Genomic DNA, 20,470 nt, shown 5'->3' on the forward strand with positions numbered 1-20,470 from the left:
TTAGTCTTAGGGAACTTTTTAAAGAATGGATGGAAAGGTTGTAAGATCTGAGTTTCAGAGAGTTTGTGGTATGATTATGTCTCCTAGTAATATCTAATTTTCATGCATAAATTCTCAAAACATGATCACCTGAACTTGAGCTGAACAAGGGTGAATCCAATAAACGTGCCGATGTGGACTGGAATAAGTTCACAAGGCATCAATCCCACACAAGAACTATAGACAACTAAAGAATAGTGAGATAGGGAGAAATAAGTCTTCTCTAAAGAAGAGCAAACAAATCCAATACTAAATGCTCAGACCTTGAAAACATATACAAGCAACATTACTCAGACTGAATAAATTATATGTATATGTGTATACATTTTTGAATATATATATATATATATATATATATATATATATATATATCCATATACAAACATGCATGTAATAACAAAGAACATAGAGTTGAGACATGTATTTGAGAAATATTAAGGAATGGTTTAGAGGAGAGTTGGAAGGAAGAAAAGTAAAGGTGAAATGTAAGTATAATTTCAAAAAAGAAATGTCACTAAATATTAAAATATATGTATTTCATCACTGTGACTGACAGGTTTTCTCTGTGCAGCTTTGGAGCCTGCCCTGGAACTTGCTCTGTAGACCAGGGTGATCGACTAGTAAAATTTTAAACATTGTTGGTGGTAGTGCAGCTGGAAGTAGAGTGTCATCCTTCTTACACCTCAACACTGTCTTCTCCTGTTCTCTTAAGAACCAATTGAACTCATGATCCTCCAGCCACCTTCTTCAAATCCCACCAGTATGTGCCACCAGTAGTGGTAGTACACATCTTTAATCCCAGAACCCTGGAGGCAGAGGCAGGTGGATCTCTGTGAGTTCAAGGCCAGCCTGGTCTACAGAGTGAGTGCCAAGACAGGCTCCAAAGGTACAGAATCTTAGCAAGTTCAAACACAGAAATATCACCTGGTGTTGTAAGAGGTTTTAGAAACTTAAGTAATTTGTTTCAAGCCACAGAATGAATAGCAAATCCTATATTGGGCTTTTTTCCAAGAGTCAGGAGTTGGCATTCTGCCCCATTTTTCCCATTCTCTTTCCTGCTTTAGCCTTAGGCTAGCCAGATCCTGAGTCATGTATTGCTATACTTTCCTCCATGATAAATAGGTATTTGTTTAAGCTATGGTCATTTGAAGTTTGTCTTATCTTCCTGTTACTTGGAGATTATTTGTAAATGGTTTTGGAATTTATAGTATAGACACCCAGGAGAAATGATTCAGACAGCCAACCAAGAACATAAAATATTGTACAATTTGCATATTTATTAGTTTTATGCATAGTTAAATAATTTCTGGTAACTGCAAGCAGAATTAACACACTAGGATTATTTTTAACTTCTACAATAAATAATAGTCTTTTCTTTATGCATTTTTAACAAACAGGTCTGAACATGGGCATATATTCACAAATATGAGCTACATGACTGATACATGTCACTGAGTTATGTAAGGTAATTCAGTGATTCTTATTATGTGTGCACTGGTGGAAATGAATGGAAAACTCTGTGGGTAAGGCATTTTAATAATTACTGAAAAACTACGTTTGATAATGGTGCAATTTCAATAGGAAACATTGTTACATTTCTAAGTCTGACATATAATCGTAATCTTAGGAACTAAGTACATACATTATTCCTGGACGTTTCTTCTTAATCACATGTAGTTGTTTCCTTTTCCTTGTATGGGGAGTTCTATATTTTAAGTATTGAATAATTTATCTTTGACTCAATGTGATTGATTTTCAACTATCATACTGAAAATTATTCTTTTTTCGTATTCTCAATGAAATCAAAGAGCAGAAAGAAATTTTGGAAGTGGCCTTAATTAATTATTGGTGTCCACAAAACTGTAAAGTGGATTAAACCAAATGTTTATCATCATTGTCAAATTGCATGCTCTCTATTGAGCATTCATCTTTTTGATGGAAACCATGCAAAACCAGAGTTTTGTAAGTGAATTTATTTTTCTGGGACTTTCACAGAATCCAAATATTCAAAGGTTACTATTCATTATATTTTTATTTGTTTACATTATAACATTTGGGAGCAATATGATGATTGTGGTAACTGTTGTCTGCAGCCCTAAATTACTGGCCTCCCCCATGTATTTCTTCCTTGTTTTCCTATCCTTACTGGATGCAAACTTCTCTTCTGCCATGACACCTAAGATGACTGTAGATTTCCTCTACAAGAGAAAAATTATCTCCTTTGAAGGATGCATGACACAACTTTTTGCAGCACATTTCTTTGGTGGGGCTGAGATGATTGTTTTGACAGCCATGGCCTATGACCGTTATGTGGCCATTTGCAAGCCCTTACACTACTCTTCTATTATGACACGGAGGCTCTGTGGCACTCTGGTAGGGGTGGCCTGGGCAGGAGGATTGTTACATTCTACTGTACAAATTATCTTCACATTGCAGCTGCCCTTCTGTGGACCCAATGTCATTGATCATTTCATGTGTGACTTGTTCCCGTTGCTGGAGCTAGCTTGCACTGACACTCACATATTTGGCCTTTTGGTGGTTGCCAACAGTGGTTTTATCTGCATCATAGTCTTCTTCTTGTTGCTTGTGTCTTATGGTTTCATCTTGCTCTCTCTGAGATTCCACAGTTCTGAAGGGCGATGGAAAGCTCTGTCTACTTGTGGGTCCCATATTGCTGTGGTGGTCTTGTTCTTTGCCCCATGTATATTTATATATGCAAGGCCTCACACTGGCTCCTCATTTGACAAAATTATAGCATTATTTTATTCTGTTCTGTCCCCCTTGCTTAATCCTATGATTTACACTTTTAGAAATAAGGACATGAAAAATGCCATGTGGAAATTGTGGAAGAAATTGATAATGGTTTCAGATGAAAGGTAAAACAAACAATTATACTTTATCAACATTATTATAAAGTATAAAAAGTCAAAACTATTACAGACAAAGACTAGGGTGTGTTTATTACCTGTAATGAGTTAGTGCAATTCTACAAAACTAGCATTATTTTGGGGGTTAGAGAGTGTTGTTTTTCCTTTTATATCTGGCATTTCCCCTATGTTGCAAATAACCACCTGTAACTTAAAAAGAATTGAATTTTAAACTTACGATGTATCAACAAAAAATGAATGCAATCAAAATTACTAATAACAATGTTGGCTATTAACGTCATGCTTTCAAAATTCTGAAAAAAAAAGTCATAGACCTTTGTATTGAAATTTGCTCAGTCTACATAAAGAGAAAGAAATAAATTTATGATTTTCATCTGTCTAACAACCATAATTTAGGAAGGAGAGAAGAACCTTTACAGAATTATTGTTAGTCCCTGTCTCTTGTGACTCCATTGTTTCACTGGAGCTTTTTGCCATTTGCTGTAGAATTTGAATCACTTCTTAATATCTTGTGATATAATACTTGATTCACCCATTCCAACATGTACATGTTTTCTTTTTGGGTTGAGTAACATTTTATGCCAATCAGTCTGGGACAGGAGATGGGAAGTGCCCATGGTGTTTTTCAATGACTGTCTCCTATGAAAAATAACCCAGAAGAATTATTGAGAAGCTACAGAATTAAGTCAGTTGTATTGTTGCTAGATTTAAATTTCCCTTGCATACCAACACTACTGAAATAGTAAAAAGAACAGATTGAATGTTCTGAAAATAACTAAGTTATTTTTTTCTTTCCTTAGTCTTACATATTCCCAAAGCTATTGTCTATGATTAACATGTGGCCATTTTCAAGCCCTTTGTTGCTCTTTCATCATGGGGACTCTGATGAGGGTATTTTGGATTTGTAGCTTCTTGCATTCTATCATTCATGCTCTTATTATTTTGTAGTTGTTATTCTGTGGGCCCAACATTATAATCCTTTTGTGTGTAACTTGTATTCTCTACTGTATGTACAATATTTCTTCCTAAGAATATATAAAGTAAAAGACAGAAATTATTTTAATTAGTGTCAGTTTTCTGTGAAGTTCATGAGTTGTTAAGTTTTAATTCATTTCTGGACAAGTATATTCATTTCAACAGACTTAGATATTTATAGCCAACCACAGAAAGACATCCTGATGTGCTTTCCCTTCATGTTTTTAAAAGTTTGTTACCTGTACAATGTAAGAAGTCATATATAGCATTTCTGTACACATATTGTAGATCTGTTGGTATTCTCCTGGGCTGATTCCAAAATTCACCTATAATAAATGAATTATAAACATAAGTATAAAGGCATTTTTATTGTAAGTTTACTTTATTTCAGTGAGTCGATAACCAGTAGTGGTAGGACTTTATTTTTATGTTTTAATATTAAAGAATTTGAGGATTTGTCATAGTGATTTTCATAATGGCTGAAGGGATTTTCACAAGCTTTGAATAAGTCTTTGTTCCCTCTCTTAGAAATAAAGTCAGACTGAGAAACAAAGGGACTACCATTACAATTGAGTTACCTGGAGAAAGCAAACTTTACTCTTGATTAATAGGATATACTACAAACAGTGAATATACACCAAGGCACGAAATACATTTGGTTTTAATCTCCTTCCAATGATGGTTTGTCTTTTCCTTTTTGACTAGGCTCTTATCTCCCAATCATATTTCATTTTGCTAGTCTGTAAAAAAAAATCAGTATACAGAAAATGATAGAGCAACAATAAAGGGGTTACTATAAAAGGCTATCAAATTTGTAGAACAGAGACACAGACCCTTGTACAAACAAAGGGATTACTTGATAGGGAAGATTAAAACATTTTTATAAAAGTCTTACATGAAGGGGGAGATAAAAATATTTTAATTCCTTGTTCTAAGCAAAACTTTATAGTATTTGATAGAAAAGATTCCTCTTTCTTATACCTCTCACCCTCCATTTATGTGATTGTCTGGTTTGTTTGCTTTCTTGATGATAGCCATTCTGACAGCTATGAGTTTTTATTTGAATTTTCTTACTGGACAAACTTATTTTCTTTAATTAAAATTTTAATGTATATTTTGCATAATTTTACAATCCTCTACCACATTTGATGGTAGCAATGTGTGAAAGGATGTTATATTTTATGTATGAAATGTATATGAGGTAAGGAGAAAAAGAAGACACTATCAGAAAATATGTAGTTCTTTATCTTTTCTATAGAATTACAAATAAACATAAACCTGCCTGGAAGATACTTCCACTGCTACAATACCAGCATGAAAGTTACGCGAGTAACCACTATGCTCTGTTAAAGTTCATGTTCACCTCATGAGATGATACCAATACATGATGCTTTTGATGGGGCCAAAAACTCAGGCTAGATAGGTCATGGACCCTATAGGAAAACTACTGCTAATATTTGGCTAAATGTACAAAGCAATAAAATGACCTCTAAAAACCTTCTCAGAAATGCTTCTTCTTGGAAATAGATGCTAATTAACAGAAAGACTCACAGCTAAACAATGTGCAGACATTGACAAGCTTTGGAGCATACCTAACCCCTCAAGGCCCAGGATCTATTTGGAAAAAGTGATAGTTCTTCACAACCAGAACTGGCACATGAATTTATGAAAACAAAACTTTCCAGACACAACATGGAAGATACATATATAAACTCAGAAGATAGACATCTGTCCCAGGACTGGAAAAACCTCAAACCACATAAAATCCAAGCATAGAGAAAGGGAAGTAGGCATATAGTCTCACAGATAACCAAGAAATTATTTATAAGGGAATATCAGTTTTCCTCAGTGGAGAAGCACCAAGAATATTGACCAACTGTCAGGGAAGGCCCATGAACAGAAGTAGTCAACATTAAATGGGATTCCATATGTATTTTCCTATGGTTTTTACTTTGTTTTTGTAATATGTTCTTTTTTGTTTGGTTTTTCTTTTCTTGAGAGATAAAGATAAAGAGGGAAAGAATAAGAAGTTGGGTAGATAGGGAGGTTGGGCAGCTCTGTGAGGAGTTAGAGGAAGAGAAAGAACATGATCAAAATATTTTGCATGAAAAAATATTGAAAAAATAAAATTAGGAAAACTTAATTCCAAAGTTTTTATGTAATATTCATGCAAATGACTGGAAACATCTAGGATTTAGGAGATACAGAAAAAGAATAGTCATAGGACTTCATCACTGGTGGTTTGGAATCACTTGTCTTTAGTGGGTTGTTGTTGCTGTTGGTTAGCCAGTTTTCTTTTTTACACTTTTTTCTACTTTTATGTGTAAATTCATCCACTTGTCAAGATCTCCAAAATTAATATCATATTTTAGTTATCGATATTATAATTTTTAATTAGGTTATAAAATTCCTGTCTTGCTTTTCCATTCTCCATAGTCTCCCATATAACACTCTCTGTTGTCCTTCAAATTCACAGCCTTTTGTTTTGTTTTGTTTTGTTTTTACCATTACTGATGAATTCAGAGTGAGAGGGATCTAAAGAAAGTTCACACTTGAAATTGTATAATCAAGTGAAAATAAATGTACTCAAACGCCAATAAATATCATTCAAATTATATAATCATATATATATATATATATTCTTCATATACTCTCCATAAAATATTTTTCTTTCATGACAATTCTTGATATAGCATTTTCAAAACAAGATATACACTTTCCTTGCAGATTGACAGAAAAATTAGAAGAAATGATCATGACAGAACTCAGCTCTTAGCTGGAAGTTTCATAGCATTTTGCTTTAATTCTACAGAGCTGCTATATCCCACCTATTACACAACAGAGCTCTGTCCCCAAACATGATACTGCTATATTAAAACATTTTCAGACATAAATTCAAGAACACTTAGAAAAGAGTTAATATTTGGGGGAACATAAAAATTATACTTTTTTAAAAAGAGAAATTAATGTTTCAAACTGAAGAAAATGTAAAACTTTTCTTAGTGGAATAATTCACAATTTGGGGGAAAATATGAAGGAAACAATGACCAAGATCGTAGTAGCTGATAGAGGTCCAGGGAGGCTTACTTCCCAAGGTCACTGCTCATGGAGATGGTTCAGGACAAGAGTTCCTGCTCTAAAGGATTGCTATTTCAGGTTACTTATCAAAATTTTATATTTTTGTATCCCTCAAAAACTTATTTGCTAAGTATTTTAAGAAATTTGTAGCCTCTAATTATTTCTAAGATTTCCTTTCATAAAATAAATGTTGGTAAAGTATACAATTTTGTACTATTCAGACAAACCAGTATTTTTCAATACTTTGTAATAAGAGCAGCATACTTAAGAACATTTTAAATAGCAAGATATTTATTGAACACACAATGCTACAAATGAGAATATGAGTTCTCAATTGGTGACTTGGAGAGACACTGAGCTGGAAAGTATTTTCCTGTAAATTTTGGTCATTTTCTGCTGTAAATGATACAGATTCACACGTATGCTCCTTAGAATCTGTAGCCCTCATCTTCTTTTTTTTTTATTTTTTTTATTTTATATGTTGATCCCAGTTATTAAAACACATAATCTTTCTACTGATATACATTAATATTTAGGACATGGTTTTGCCAATTTTCACTTATTTGAAGCAACAACATGAAGATTTCTGGAAGGAAATTCTATTACTAATGCTGTCCTCCCTTCTAGGTCACCTTCTGAGTGGCAGCTCAGGAACTCTAAAATACCTTGACTCATTGCACTCCGACACACTTTAGTTCCACACTAATTATTCACCGAGGGTTCTTACTGTATGATTTTTATAGCCATTGTTTATTTACCCATTTTACTTACTTTTGATCTTCTTCCTGCCCAAGCTTCTGCTCTGCCTTAGATGGCTGTGGATGACTTCTCCTCCTGGAAGTTCAAAGACAGAACATTCTGACTTTCTCAAATGTCTGCTGAGCCGTGTAGTAATCGAAGTGGAGTATATATGAAAGACAATGCTGCCAATCTTAAGGTTTGAATCTTGCACAAAAATTGTCACCCAAACACATCTAAATGTAGCAATACATGATTTACTTAACTCAAATAAGAATAAATGATATGTTTAGAATTAATGTGAATATCTAATAACTAATAATATAAAGAATTGCTCAATGTAGTGATTACTTAATAATCAAAAGCCTTGAGGACATACTATATTAGTTTACTAACAGAAAAATATTCTAATAAAAGTATTATTATGTCTATTGGGATAGGATTCTCAATTACAAGAAGTCAGAAACTCATATACAATTGGAAAGTATGATCCTAAGTAAGGAATACAATATTGTACTTGATTATTCCAAAATAACGGAGATAGACTATACTGCATACCATCATATATTGTATAAGAAAGTCCTTTTTTCCTTTTTTAATTTAAATTTGAATCAAAATTGTTTTACATGTCAATCCCAGTACCCTCAACCTTCCATTCTTCATTATTAGCTTCACCAAAACCCATCCCATCCCATTTCTGCTTCCCATAGAGGGTGAGGCCTTCCATGGGGGATCATCAAATTCTGTCATATCATTTGGGGCAGGGCCTAGGTTTTCTACATGTGTGTAGGCTGAGAAAGTATCCCTCTATGTGGGATGGGCTCTCAAAGTCCATTCATGTACTAGGGATAAATACGATCCATTACTAGGGCCCCATAGACTTCTCAATTCTCCTAAAACCCATGTTCATGCTGTCTGGGTCAGTCCTATGCTGGTGTTTCAGCTATCAGATTGGAGTGCATAAGCTCTCCCTTGTCCAGGTCTGCTGACTCTGTGGGTTTATCCAGCTTGGTCTTACCCCCTATACTAATCACTCTTAAGTCTTTAAAACTGGATTCCAGGATTTAGGCTAGTGTGTAGCTGTGGGTGTCTGCTTCTGCTTCTATCAGCTACTAGATGAAGGATCTAGGATGGCATATAAGGTAGTTATCAATCTCATTATCATGGAAGGAAGGGCATTAAAGGTAGCCTCTCCACTACTGCTTAGAGTGTTAGTTGAGTTTATCCTTGTAGATCTCTGGGCATTTCCCTACTGCCAGATTTCTCTATAATGGTTCCCTCTATTATGGTATCTCTTTTCTTTATTCCTCTTTTTTTCCCTCTGTCAATCTTTCTGTTCCCTCATGCCCATGTCACCCCTTCTTTTCTCCATGTCTCTTTCTCCTAACTCCCTTGCCCCTTCCTCCATGCTCCCAATTTGCTCAGGATATCTTGTCCCTTTCCCTTTCTCTGGGGGTCTCTTAAGGTCCTCCTTGTTTCTCAGCTTTCCTGGCACTGTGGATTGTAGGCTGGCAATCCTTTGCTCTATGTCTAAAATCCATAGATGAGTGAGTACATACTGTACTTGTCTTTTTGTGCCTGGGTTACCTCACTCAGGTTTCTTCTAGTTCCACACATTTCCCTGAGAATTTCAGTATTCCAAAAGACACTGAGATCGACAAATAATAAATAAGACCTCCTGAAACCGAGATGATTCTGTAAGGAAAATGATAAAGTCAAAACGACAAAACGACAGCCCACAGGATGGGGAAAATATATTCACTTACCATATATGACAGAGGGCTGATCTCCAAAATATACAAAGAACTCAAGAAGCTAGTTAACAAAACATCAAATAATCCAATTAAAAAGTGGAGTACAGAACTAAATAGAGAATTCTTACTGGAAGAATATATAATGGTTGAAAGACACTTAAGAAAGTGCACCATCAGGGAAATGCAGATTAAAAACAAATCTGAGATACCATCTTACTCCTGTAAGAATGGCAAAAAAAAAAAAAAAAAAAAAAAAAAAAAAAACCCACCAAAGACAGTTTATTCTGGAGAGGATGTGGAGAAAAGTGCACATTCCTTCACTGCTGGTGGGAGTACAAACTTGCACCGCCACGTTGGAAATTAGTATGGCGGATCCTCAGGAAAATGGGAGTTAGTCTACCTCAAGATCTAGTAATTCCACTCTTAGGCATATTTCCAAAAGATGCACATTCATACAACAAGGATATCTGTTAAACTATGTTTTTAGCAGCATTATTTACATCAGCCAGAACTTGGAAGCAACCTAGATGTCCAACTAAAGTATGGATGGAGAAAATGTGGTACATTACACAATGAAATACTACTCAGCAGATAAGAAACTATTTTTAAATTTTTTAATGTTTTTATTTATTTTCCTTATTTTACGTATCAATCCCAGTTCCTTTCTCCATCCCTCCCTCCCTTCTTTCTCTTCCACCCTCCCATGCCCCTTCTCCCATCCCATCCCCCCCCCCACTCCAGATGTAGCGTGATGCCTTCCTGGAGTGGTCAACTAAATCTGTCAAGTCATTTGGAGTAGGGACTAGGTCCTCCCTCATACCTTTAAGAGGCAACTTAAAAGCAAAACGAAACAGGTAAATACTATCTTGGTAGCAAATTATATGCCTATCAAAATATAATTTCAACATATAAATAAACCTTGCCTTAGCCTTTTAAAAAAAATTTACTTTTTTATTGTGTATGCAGTGTTCTGCCTACATGTATGGCCAGAGGAGGGCACAGGTACTTTTTATAGATTGTTTGAGCCATCAAGTAGTTGCTGGCAATTGAACTCAGGACCTCTAGAAGAGCAGCCAGTGTTGCATTTAACCTCTGAGCACAAATTTTAAAAAAAAAAATCATTGCTTGTTTTATTTTTATGAAGGGTAAATTTAACATTTATTTTATTGTCACTTTCATGTCTAAGGAACTGAGCATTTATTAAGATTGAGCATTTAAAGTACTATACCAAATATGTCTGATAGAATTGATGCTATTTACAAAAGATATGAGCTCATATTAAGCAGGCAGCAGCAGTGCACACCTTTAATCCCAGCACTTTGGAGGCAGGGGATCATTGAGTTCAGGGCCAACTTGAACTAAAGAATATGAGTGAGTTACAGGATATCAATGGCTACCTAGAGCTGTCTCAATAAGCCATACACAGCAAAGCTCATACTATCATACTATGTAATCTGCAAGATTTTATGTAAACTTTGACATAAAATATTATTTATATTGTAGCTATAATTTCATTTGAACATGTGAATACAGATTCTTCCTGTGATTGTACTTTCAGTAGATACATACATTCATAAATAAATAATTCAAGGTTCTGCCAGATAGAAACCTGATCATTCATTTTTATTGATGTATAAAGGAGTTTTTAAAAACTAGTGGATCAATGGTTGAGGATTCTCGAACTCTCCTTTTCCAGTGAGGTATTGTGTAACCAAGCATGAGAGAATCTTGAGAAAAATTTTCACATTGTGACATGAGGTTAAGATCATTTCAAATTCATCATTTGCTCTTGTCTGTAGGCTCCTATACCGGAAAGGGTTCAACACCCTCAGAAAAACATATGTAAAAGAAGAACAGTGTAATCAAATTCATTCTTCTGAGAATCTCTCTCAGAACCCCAAGGGCTTAAAATTTCTGTTGGTTACATTATTGCTTATCTACATTGTGACAGTAATGGGCAATATGCTCATCATGGTGACCATCATGGCCAGCTAGTCCCTGCATTTTCCTGTGTACTTTTTTCTGACTTAGTTTTCATTATATATACTATCTGTTCTACTTGCTCCTCAAATGACCATTGATATCCTCCATGAAACAAAGACCATTTCCTTTCTGACTTGTATGACTTAAGTTTTTATAGACCATTTATTTGCTAAAACTGAGGTCATTCTTCAGATGGTCTTAGTTAATGACCCCTATGTGGCCATCTGTAAACTTCTTCATTACCAGGAGGTGTGTGTCCTCATGCTGTTGGAACCTGGGTTGGGGGCTTTGTTCACTCATTAATTCAGTTCATCTTCATTTAACAGCTCCCTTTCTGTGGTCCAAACATCATTGACAGCTTTTTTATGATATGGATCCCTTCTTAGAACTAGTTTGTAACAATATTTATCTCATTGGACACTGTATGATAGCTAATAGAGGGGCAATTTGTACTGTCACTCTTAACTCTTCTGATCTCCCCTGGGGTCATTTTACATTCCTTTAAGACACACAATATGGAAAGGAAGCTCAAAGTTTTGAACACATGTCCATCCTACATCACTGTGGTTTTTGAATTCTTTGATGTTTTCATCTTTTTATATGCAAGGCCTACTTCCACATTTCTCATAGATAAGTCTGTGACTATGCTTTTAACTTTCAAATCTTTGATACTGAACCCCTTAAATCACATGCTGAGGAATGCAGAAATGTAAAATGCTATAAGGAGACTTTGGTGAAAAATATATAGCTCAGTCATGAGTGGACTTTTCATTCTGAAATAATGAAACCCAGTATATTTAATTTTTATGAAGACAATTTGCCTTTTTTTAAATTAGTTTTGTCTTCTGGAAATTCAGTCTCTTTTTTTCCTAGTACATTATTATTATTATTATTATTTATTTATTTATTTATTTATTTATTTATTTATTTATTTTCATGACGATCCCAGTTGGAGAGAAGTCCTCGTCCCTAGTTCAAATGACTTGACAGATTTACATGACTCCACCTGGATGGAAATTTAGTTTCTTATACTAAAGCACCCATTTAAATTAACAATTGAATGGATGATGTTCACTTTTCAGAGAATAAATTTGTATAAGCTTAAAACTTTAGGTGTGAGTTCACCCTAACTTAAGATTCATTAATTCAGTATGTGTGCTGTCGATAAATGAAGAAAATGTACATATTATGCAATGGATTACTGCTCAGCAAATAATAATAATAACAACAACAATAATGGCTTTGGAAATCCACAGGCAAATGGATGGAACTACAGGAAACCATACATGGTATGTCCTCACAAATAAGTGGAAATTAGACATAAAGCAATCCACAACCCTAGAGAATCTTCCAGAAATGAAGATGATCCTAAGAGAGACATAGATGGCAGTGGAACCAGTATTTATCCCTTTTGCATGAATGGGCTTTGGGAGCCCATTCTCTATGAAAGGATATACTCTCAGCCTAGATATACAAGGGAGGGAGTAGGTGCCACCACAAATGATGTGACAGACTTTGATGATGATCCTCCTTGGGAGGCCTCACCCTCCCTGATGAGTAGATAGGTGGTGGGATCGGGGTGTGGCGAGAGGTATGGGAGGACAGGAGGGAAAGAAAACTGGTATTGTTATGTAAAACAAGATTCTTCTTAAAAATGAATACAAATTAGTTTTTAAAAAATTCATTTGAATTCCACTTCAATTTTATTTTCTTTATTTTAATGCCGCTGTTAGCAAGGGATGCATATTACACACAAAGCTGTCAATCAGCATCCCACAGAAAGGGAGCTGATAAATATAGATAAACTGAATTTATGGTTGAATAAAGCCCCAAATCCAAGCCCCCACCTGCATGAGGACACACACCCGCATGTTCATGAGGTCAAATAATGAAGAGGTTTACAGATGGACATATAGCAGTCATCGGCCATCACCACCAGAAGAATGACCTCAGTTCCAGCAAATAAATGGTCTATAATAACTTGAGTCATACAAGCCTGGAAGGAAATGATCTTTGTTGCATAGAGCAAGTTGATGATCATTTTGGGAGCAAGGGCAGTAGAATAGAAAGTATCTATAAATGACAAATAAACCAGAACAAAAGTACATAGGAGAGCCCAGGGACTGGTCATGATTGCCACAATGATGAGCAGATTACCCATTACTGTCACAATGTAGATGAGCAAGAATGTGGCAAACAGAACCTTTTTTACCCTCAGGGTTCTTGGTGAGGCCCAGGAAAATGAAATCAGTTATATTGTTCTTTTCCCCATGTTCTTCTGAGGATGTTGAACTTACACATTGACTGTAAACTATACATGGAATGTTTATTTAATAGTGGAAAATGTAAAAAAACATAAATAAATGTTTTCTGAGAGATGAATCAAATACAGATTATTAAGAAAGTCATCATTTTTAGCAGTGGTTGTACACACCTTTAATCCTAGAACATGGAGGCAGGGTTATTACCTTTAAGTCATTATATGTGGCAAAGTATTACCTTTCAGTCAGTATATGAGATGGAAGTACACCTTTTTTTGTTTTGTTTGCTTTGTTTGTTTATAAACCAACGAAGTTTATTTAATTATGATTCTGGTAGCTACAGTTTATAGCTAGGCACTAGTATCTCAAACACGAATTCCTGGCTCTTACAACACAGCAGAAGAATAGAAAGGAAACTAGCGATGAGCAGAAGGGACCAAAGGGATTAGGTAGCCTCACTCTTTTTGGGTGTGTTAAATCTTGTCTAAAACACTAGAATGGCCTAAATATCTTATCGTATGTCCTCTGTGGGTCAGAATTTGTGAGCAGTTCAGCTGGTTACTGCTGAAAAAGGCTGTCATCTCAGGAGCTGAATCATAATTACTGGCTTTCAGATCATCTTTTAAGTTTCATGTACCCTGTTTCTTGAACAGTGGATTTAAGTAGATGGTTGTTCTTGGACACCAACCACCACAATTTTTTTTGTTCTTTTCAAATTTTCTATCAAGCATATGAGTATCCAAATATGGATGTGGAGGTTTGAAAAAAAATGGCTCCCAAAGGGAGTGGTCCTATTAGGAGGTATGGCTTTGGTGAAGTATGTGTTGCCTTATTGAAGGAAGTGTGTCATTGTGGGGTCAGGCTTTGAGGTTTCTTTTGCTCAACTTTCTCAGTGTGAAACAAAATTCACTTCCTACTGCCTTCAAGATACGGGACTCCAGCACTGTGTCTGCCTTTAGGTCACCATGCTCCCCACCATGATGATAATAGACTAAAACTCTGAGCTGTGTGCAAGCCATCCAGTTTAAGTGCTTTTCCTTTATAAGAGTCACTGTGGTCCAGGTATCCCTTCATGGCAATATAAATCCTAACTAAGACAATAGGCACTATTTATAGTGTCTCAGTAGTTTTGGGTTAGTAATATTTTGAGTCTGTCTTTTATAGTAGATATTTTGAGGCAAAAAATAACTTTTTATTTTTAACTGTCCATTTTTAAATGCGATATAAATCTTATAGTTTAATTATACATCTATAAATCCTATGAGGTTAATATCATTATATTAAAATGACCCCCATAAGCATCACTACAATAGGCTTTTCTTTTCTCAGGACTCCTTTACAAAGGCCTATTTAGAGTAGAAATCTCTCAAGCATGTCCTTTACAGTCTCAAAAGCCTATGTCTGTTAAAGACCTTTAAAGGACTGTGTTAAATATTCATGAAATTTTTAATTAAAGATTTTACTTATATTTGTATCTATTCACTGAAAATCTCACCCATGTATCTTATTCCCAATACTTCCTTTCAATCTCCTTCCAACTACCCTTGGAACCTATCATCTTGTCTCCTGATTGCACACCCTGTTTTATTATTATTATTATTACTATTATTATTATTTTATCATCATCATTATTATTACTACTACTACTACTATTATTATTATTGTCTCAGTTAGTTCAATTAGTTCCCACCATATAAAAATGGAGTGTTGGGACACCCATTGGGTGGTGGGAGCCCTATAAGCAGCCACATCTCTGGGAAGAGTTACTCCTTATCCAACAACTGCCTGTAGCTGTTCACATATAGCTGAAGGAATGACAACCCAATGCTAAATCTTGATGGAATTTTTAACTGGCTTGATCTTGTACAGGTATCAACAGATGCTGTGAGTTACTGGTGTGTATCAGCAATATTATTTCCAGAGAATAGCATTTTATGTCTCTTCCCTGTGTACTCTGGCTTCTACCTTCTTTCTGCCCATTTGTTATTGTGTACACTCATCCTTGGCTAGGAGATGGCTTGTATGGATGTGCTTTGGAATATCCCTTTACACTGTGTTAATATATATCATTGTGATTGGTTTAATAAAGAGGCTGACTGGCCTATAACCAGGCAGAATAAGATTAAGTGGGAGAACCAGACTAGGACAGTTTTAGGATAAGGAAGAGCAGACAGGAGAGATGCAGGCCAACCACCAGAGCAACAAGATGTACTAGACCATAGGTAAATCTACAAGCCACATGGCAATACATAGATGAATAGAAATGTGTTAATTTAAAAGTAGAGGATAGTTAGCAATAAGCCTAAACAATAGGCCAAAGTTTGTAATTCGTATTAGGCTTCTGTGTGATTATTTCAGGACTTGGCTGCCTAGAAGCAAAAGCACCACTCTTCTCCTTTACATGGATAACTTATCTATTGTTGAGCACTCACAGTCACTTACTCAGCAATATTTTTATCAGCTAGGATTCTTCTTCCAGTTAAAGAATTAATTTGCAAGTAAAAACATCTTTGTTTCTCACAGAGAAATCATAGATACAGTAAGCAGGATCAGACACAGTCATCAGTTGAACAAAGGATTTTATTTTGAGTAAGGAAACACATACCACAGAAAAAGAACCCTAACTCCTAAAGCAGAGGGGAGACTCGGGAATATGAAGCCCAGGTCTTTCTTAAATGCTGAGAGGTTTGAAAGCTCCTGAAGGGGCTTCCTTCCCCAATTTAGTGTGGATCAATTTGAAGAAAGGTGATGACTGACTCGCCCACAACATGTAAACATGTCCTTATTTGAACTTGGACTTGTTGAGCATGAGCATCAGCAGTGGGCATGCTGGATGAATTTTTAAACTGCCAAAATTTTGTATTAGATGGGAGAATGAAAAATAAGTCAGTCATCATGGAAGTTCACCATCATTTTTTCTGGCTGGTCCCTCTTCCTGTCTGTCTGCATATAGTGGAGTATATCTCACTCCTAGTCTTTCAATATGACCAGTTCTAAGTCTCTGCATTCATCACTGCCCACAGCAATAAGAAGCTTCTCTAGCAAAGGTTGAGGAACCACAAATCATAAACTAAAATATGTAGAAGCAAGTTTGACAAGGTGACCATTTATTTAAAAATATCAGTAGATGCCCCTACCATCCACATAACCAAGGCCCTATACTCTCATTAGTCATGGACATCTGACCATTTTACAGTACCAGACATGAAATCCCTCCTTATAGAACAGGCCTTAAACTCAGAAAAAAAAGTGGTTGGTTTTGTAATATGCAGCTGTGGACACTATACATTACAATAGCAACACGCTGGTCAAGCTGTGCCCACTGGTATCACAGTGGTGTGAGTTATGAGGTTAATATAATGTGTTTCATTAGGTCTGATGCCAAATTCCACAGCAGGAGATTTTATGACTGTTGCTTGAACCTGTTCAAAGGTCCATGACTGGAGTAGTAGTAGGTCTTAGGGGTGACCCATTGCTTCTGATTTTCCAAATGAACATGTTGTTAAACTGCTTCCTAAATATTTATGTTTATAGCCATCAGTAATTTTGCCTTCATCCTTTGTCAGCTTCTTTATATTAGTGACGAGAATTTAATGCAAAGAGATAACATAGCATCTGCAGGTAAAGAGGCTAAAATAAGTTGGCATTGAGTGCTTGATGCTCAAAGAAACTTCTATATTACCTGCTCTAAGACTCATAGAATATTGAAAATGAAGGAGACAAAAGGAAGGGGTATGAGTTATGGGATTCATTCCTTCCTGGATTGTTCTGTCCTTGCTAGTTACTGGCTGCTAGAAGAGGAGAAGTCATTGTCATTAGTAGCATAGCCTTTGGTGAAATAACTATTGATGCTCCAGGGGATAGTTCCACACCCATGGCCTTATATGTTACTTGGTTGAAATCAATAACATACAAAACAAAAATCAAAACCAATACAAAAGAAAACATAGTAGGATGGGGACTTTTTGGGTTGGAGGTTTGTGTGCTTGGTGAATTTGTCTGGAATGCATTATATACATGTAGGAAATAGTCAAATTAATTTTCACCAAAAAACCCCACAAGAATTTGAAGCAATGATTCCCATTATATTTTTTCACGTAATTTACTTGTTTAACTTTGGAATATGAGTAGACATGAAGAGACAGACTTAATATGGAGCTTTAAAGACATTATTTTGTTAATTGCATTTTTTGAACTCTGTCCTTGTAGAGAAAATCTTTTAGAATTTAAGGATGCATTTCATTTTATTCACTCAACATCTTTATTCCCAAAAGAACAGATCTATCCTGTAAAACAATGGAGCTAATTGAATTAACAATATAGTTCAATTAAGCAAACAAACCTGTATTTTTTGTCTGAATTACTCTTGTTAGGATATAAGCTATTCTCTGTAGGGGAAAGATGTACATATCAAGCCTAATACCCCAATTCGTGTTCTTAATCTGCTCCCAATACCTTTTCTTTACTTAAAATAATGGTATGGGCTACTTTAAGATATTTTTTATTGGAAGATAATGATTATATAGATTTGTCTGTTAAAGTATGACGTTTTGAAATTTATAAGATCAAATCACATAATTGGCTTATTCATCATCACAAATACTTATGATCTACTTTGACTGAGCTCATTAAAATTCTTTTGAATATTTTAAAATTTAAAACATTTCTGTTGTAGAGATTATTGGAATTATTCCTTCTATCTTACCTATAATTTTTATTCACCCTTTTCAAGTTTTCTCTCTTCAACCTCTCTTCTATAGAGGACATAAGTCAAAATATTCTCCTTGCTCTGTGTTATTGCTTTGATTATCTCTTTTGTTTTACATGTGACACCTGTCTCTTGGGAAATGAAGACACTGGAAAGCATAATGAAACATGCCCTTTAATTTTATAATTGTTGTTATTTTTTTGCACATGAGTGATTTACCTGATTGAATGTCTGTGCACCGTTTGTGTCTGATATCTGGGGAAGCAAAAGAGGGTGTTGTATTACATGGAATTGGAGTTTTAGATGATCATGAGTTACCATGTAGGAGCTGGGAGCCAAACCTGTGTCTTCCTCAGAAGATCATCAGTCACCATGTAGCAGCTAGGAAACAAACCTGTGTCTTCTGAAAACAAACAAACAAACAAACAAAACCAAAAAACAACAGCAGTGTATTGCGGTAAATAAGGATCAGGATAAACAAATAGGCCGAATAGATGTTTATTCAGGGAGAAATAACTTACAACCTAGACAGATGAACACCAGGAAATTCAACCCGATCCTCTCCTGTCCGAGTCACGCCAGAAAGAGAGAGCCTTTCTGGCCCCCTCCGACCTCCTTCCTCAGGTCCTCTCCGCCCATCGCTCCACCCCCCAATGGACGTGGTCAATGCTACAGAAGGACTACCTCACTACAGCAGTGCTCTTAAGTGCTGAGCCATCACTACAGATGCTAAAACATGTCCTTTGAATCTTTGCTATAGTAGTTTCTGAACACAGCTTATCACTATTTTTTTCATTTAGCTATACTTTAGTTATAATTGACAAGATTTGCTTTTAAGGGCTGAATGGTGTTCCACTGTGTGCTTAGGTCACCTCTGTATTTGCACATATGCAGGGGACCAGGGAGTTGATTTGGCCTAGGTACCTTGAGAGGCATGTATGATACTTTGTTCAGGATATAGGCCATGACTCCTGGAGCCCAATGTGGCTTCCAGTTCCTGAGAGAAAGACGTACTCCCTCAAGTAGTGAAATGGTTAGTATGCTTTGTGTTTCTCTGTATGTTCCCTTAAAAGTCAAGAAAGCATGAAGGCTTGACAGGACAATTGGTCTTTGACATTAATTTTCTGTGCCCTGTGTGACTTACAAATACTACTGCTTCTCAATAGAATTGTTACAACTTAAGTTGTGCTGTGGTTCCTCCAAACTGGCCTAGTTTCACTCTTGTAGTTACATCAGATGACCTTGGACCAGTAGGTAAGTATAGGCTCTTAGACCCATTCATTCACATGGGAGCCTAGATTAATTCCATTTCCTGGTTATTGTGAATAAAAGTACAATATGAAGGGAATTCAGGTGCATCTTCAACGTATTGTACACTTTTCCTCTGGATTCTTCAAAAACTAAGGGCTTGCCTGGCTACAGTGGAGCCATATTTTGTGTTCAATTTTAACAATTTTAAAGTTTCAGGGTCTTGTGTTTAAAATTTGATTTATTGTATGACTTTAATATATGATGAGAGATAGGGGTGCGGTTTCACTTATATATGTGGATGTTGTCTTAATATTGTTTCCATTGCTGTTTTATAGACCACAACTAAAAAAAATAATCTGGGGAAGATAGGGATTATTTCACAACACAATTCTCAGGTCATGCTCCATCATGAAAGGATGTCAGGGAAGGAATTTAAAAACAAAACAAAACAAAACAAAAAAAACTTGAAGTAGAAACTAGATCAGATATTGTAGAGGAATGAAGCTCTGCTTACTGGCTTGTTCTTCTTTGCTTGAGGGACTTTTTCCTTTTTAGGTCTTTGATTCTTTTAATGCAATGTGAAAGTTTAGAATTAGATTTTGTCTAAAACATTCACTCAACTGAAAATCAGTAATAATTATTACTTTAGTATTTTAAAAATTCATATATTAAATCCTGGCTTTATTGCTTGAATTTTAAGAAAGATGATGGCATGTAATATAAAATTTGTTTGCTAAGAATCACCAGCCTTGGTGATCAAGACAAATGTAGGCTCCAATTCTATTATATTAATGT

General features: G+C 35.5%; 1 protein-coding gene across 1 annotated transcript; it reads left to right on the forward strand.

Annotated features, from left to right (window-relative positions):
• The first annotated feature begins 1,974 nt into the window (after positions 1–1,974).
• Positions 1,975–2,919, forward strand: LOC127221961 (olfactory receptor 4C15). Its single transcript, XM_051183892.1, has one exon. The coding sequence runs from the start codon at positions 1,975–1,977 to the stop codon at positions 2,917–2,919; it is 945 nt and encodes a 314-aa protein (XP_051039849.1).
• The last annotated feature ends 17,551 nt before the right edge of the window (positions 2,920–20,470 follow it).

Source organism: Phodopus roborovskii, unplaced genomic scaffold, assembly GCF_943737965.1.
Source record: "Phodopus roborovskii unplaced genomic scaffold, PHOROB, whole genome shotgun sequence".
Taxonomy (NCBI): Eukaryota; Metazoa; Chordata; class Mammalia; order Rodentia; family Cricetidae; genus Phodopus; species Phodopus roborovskii.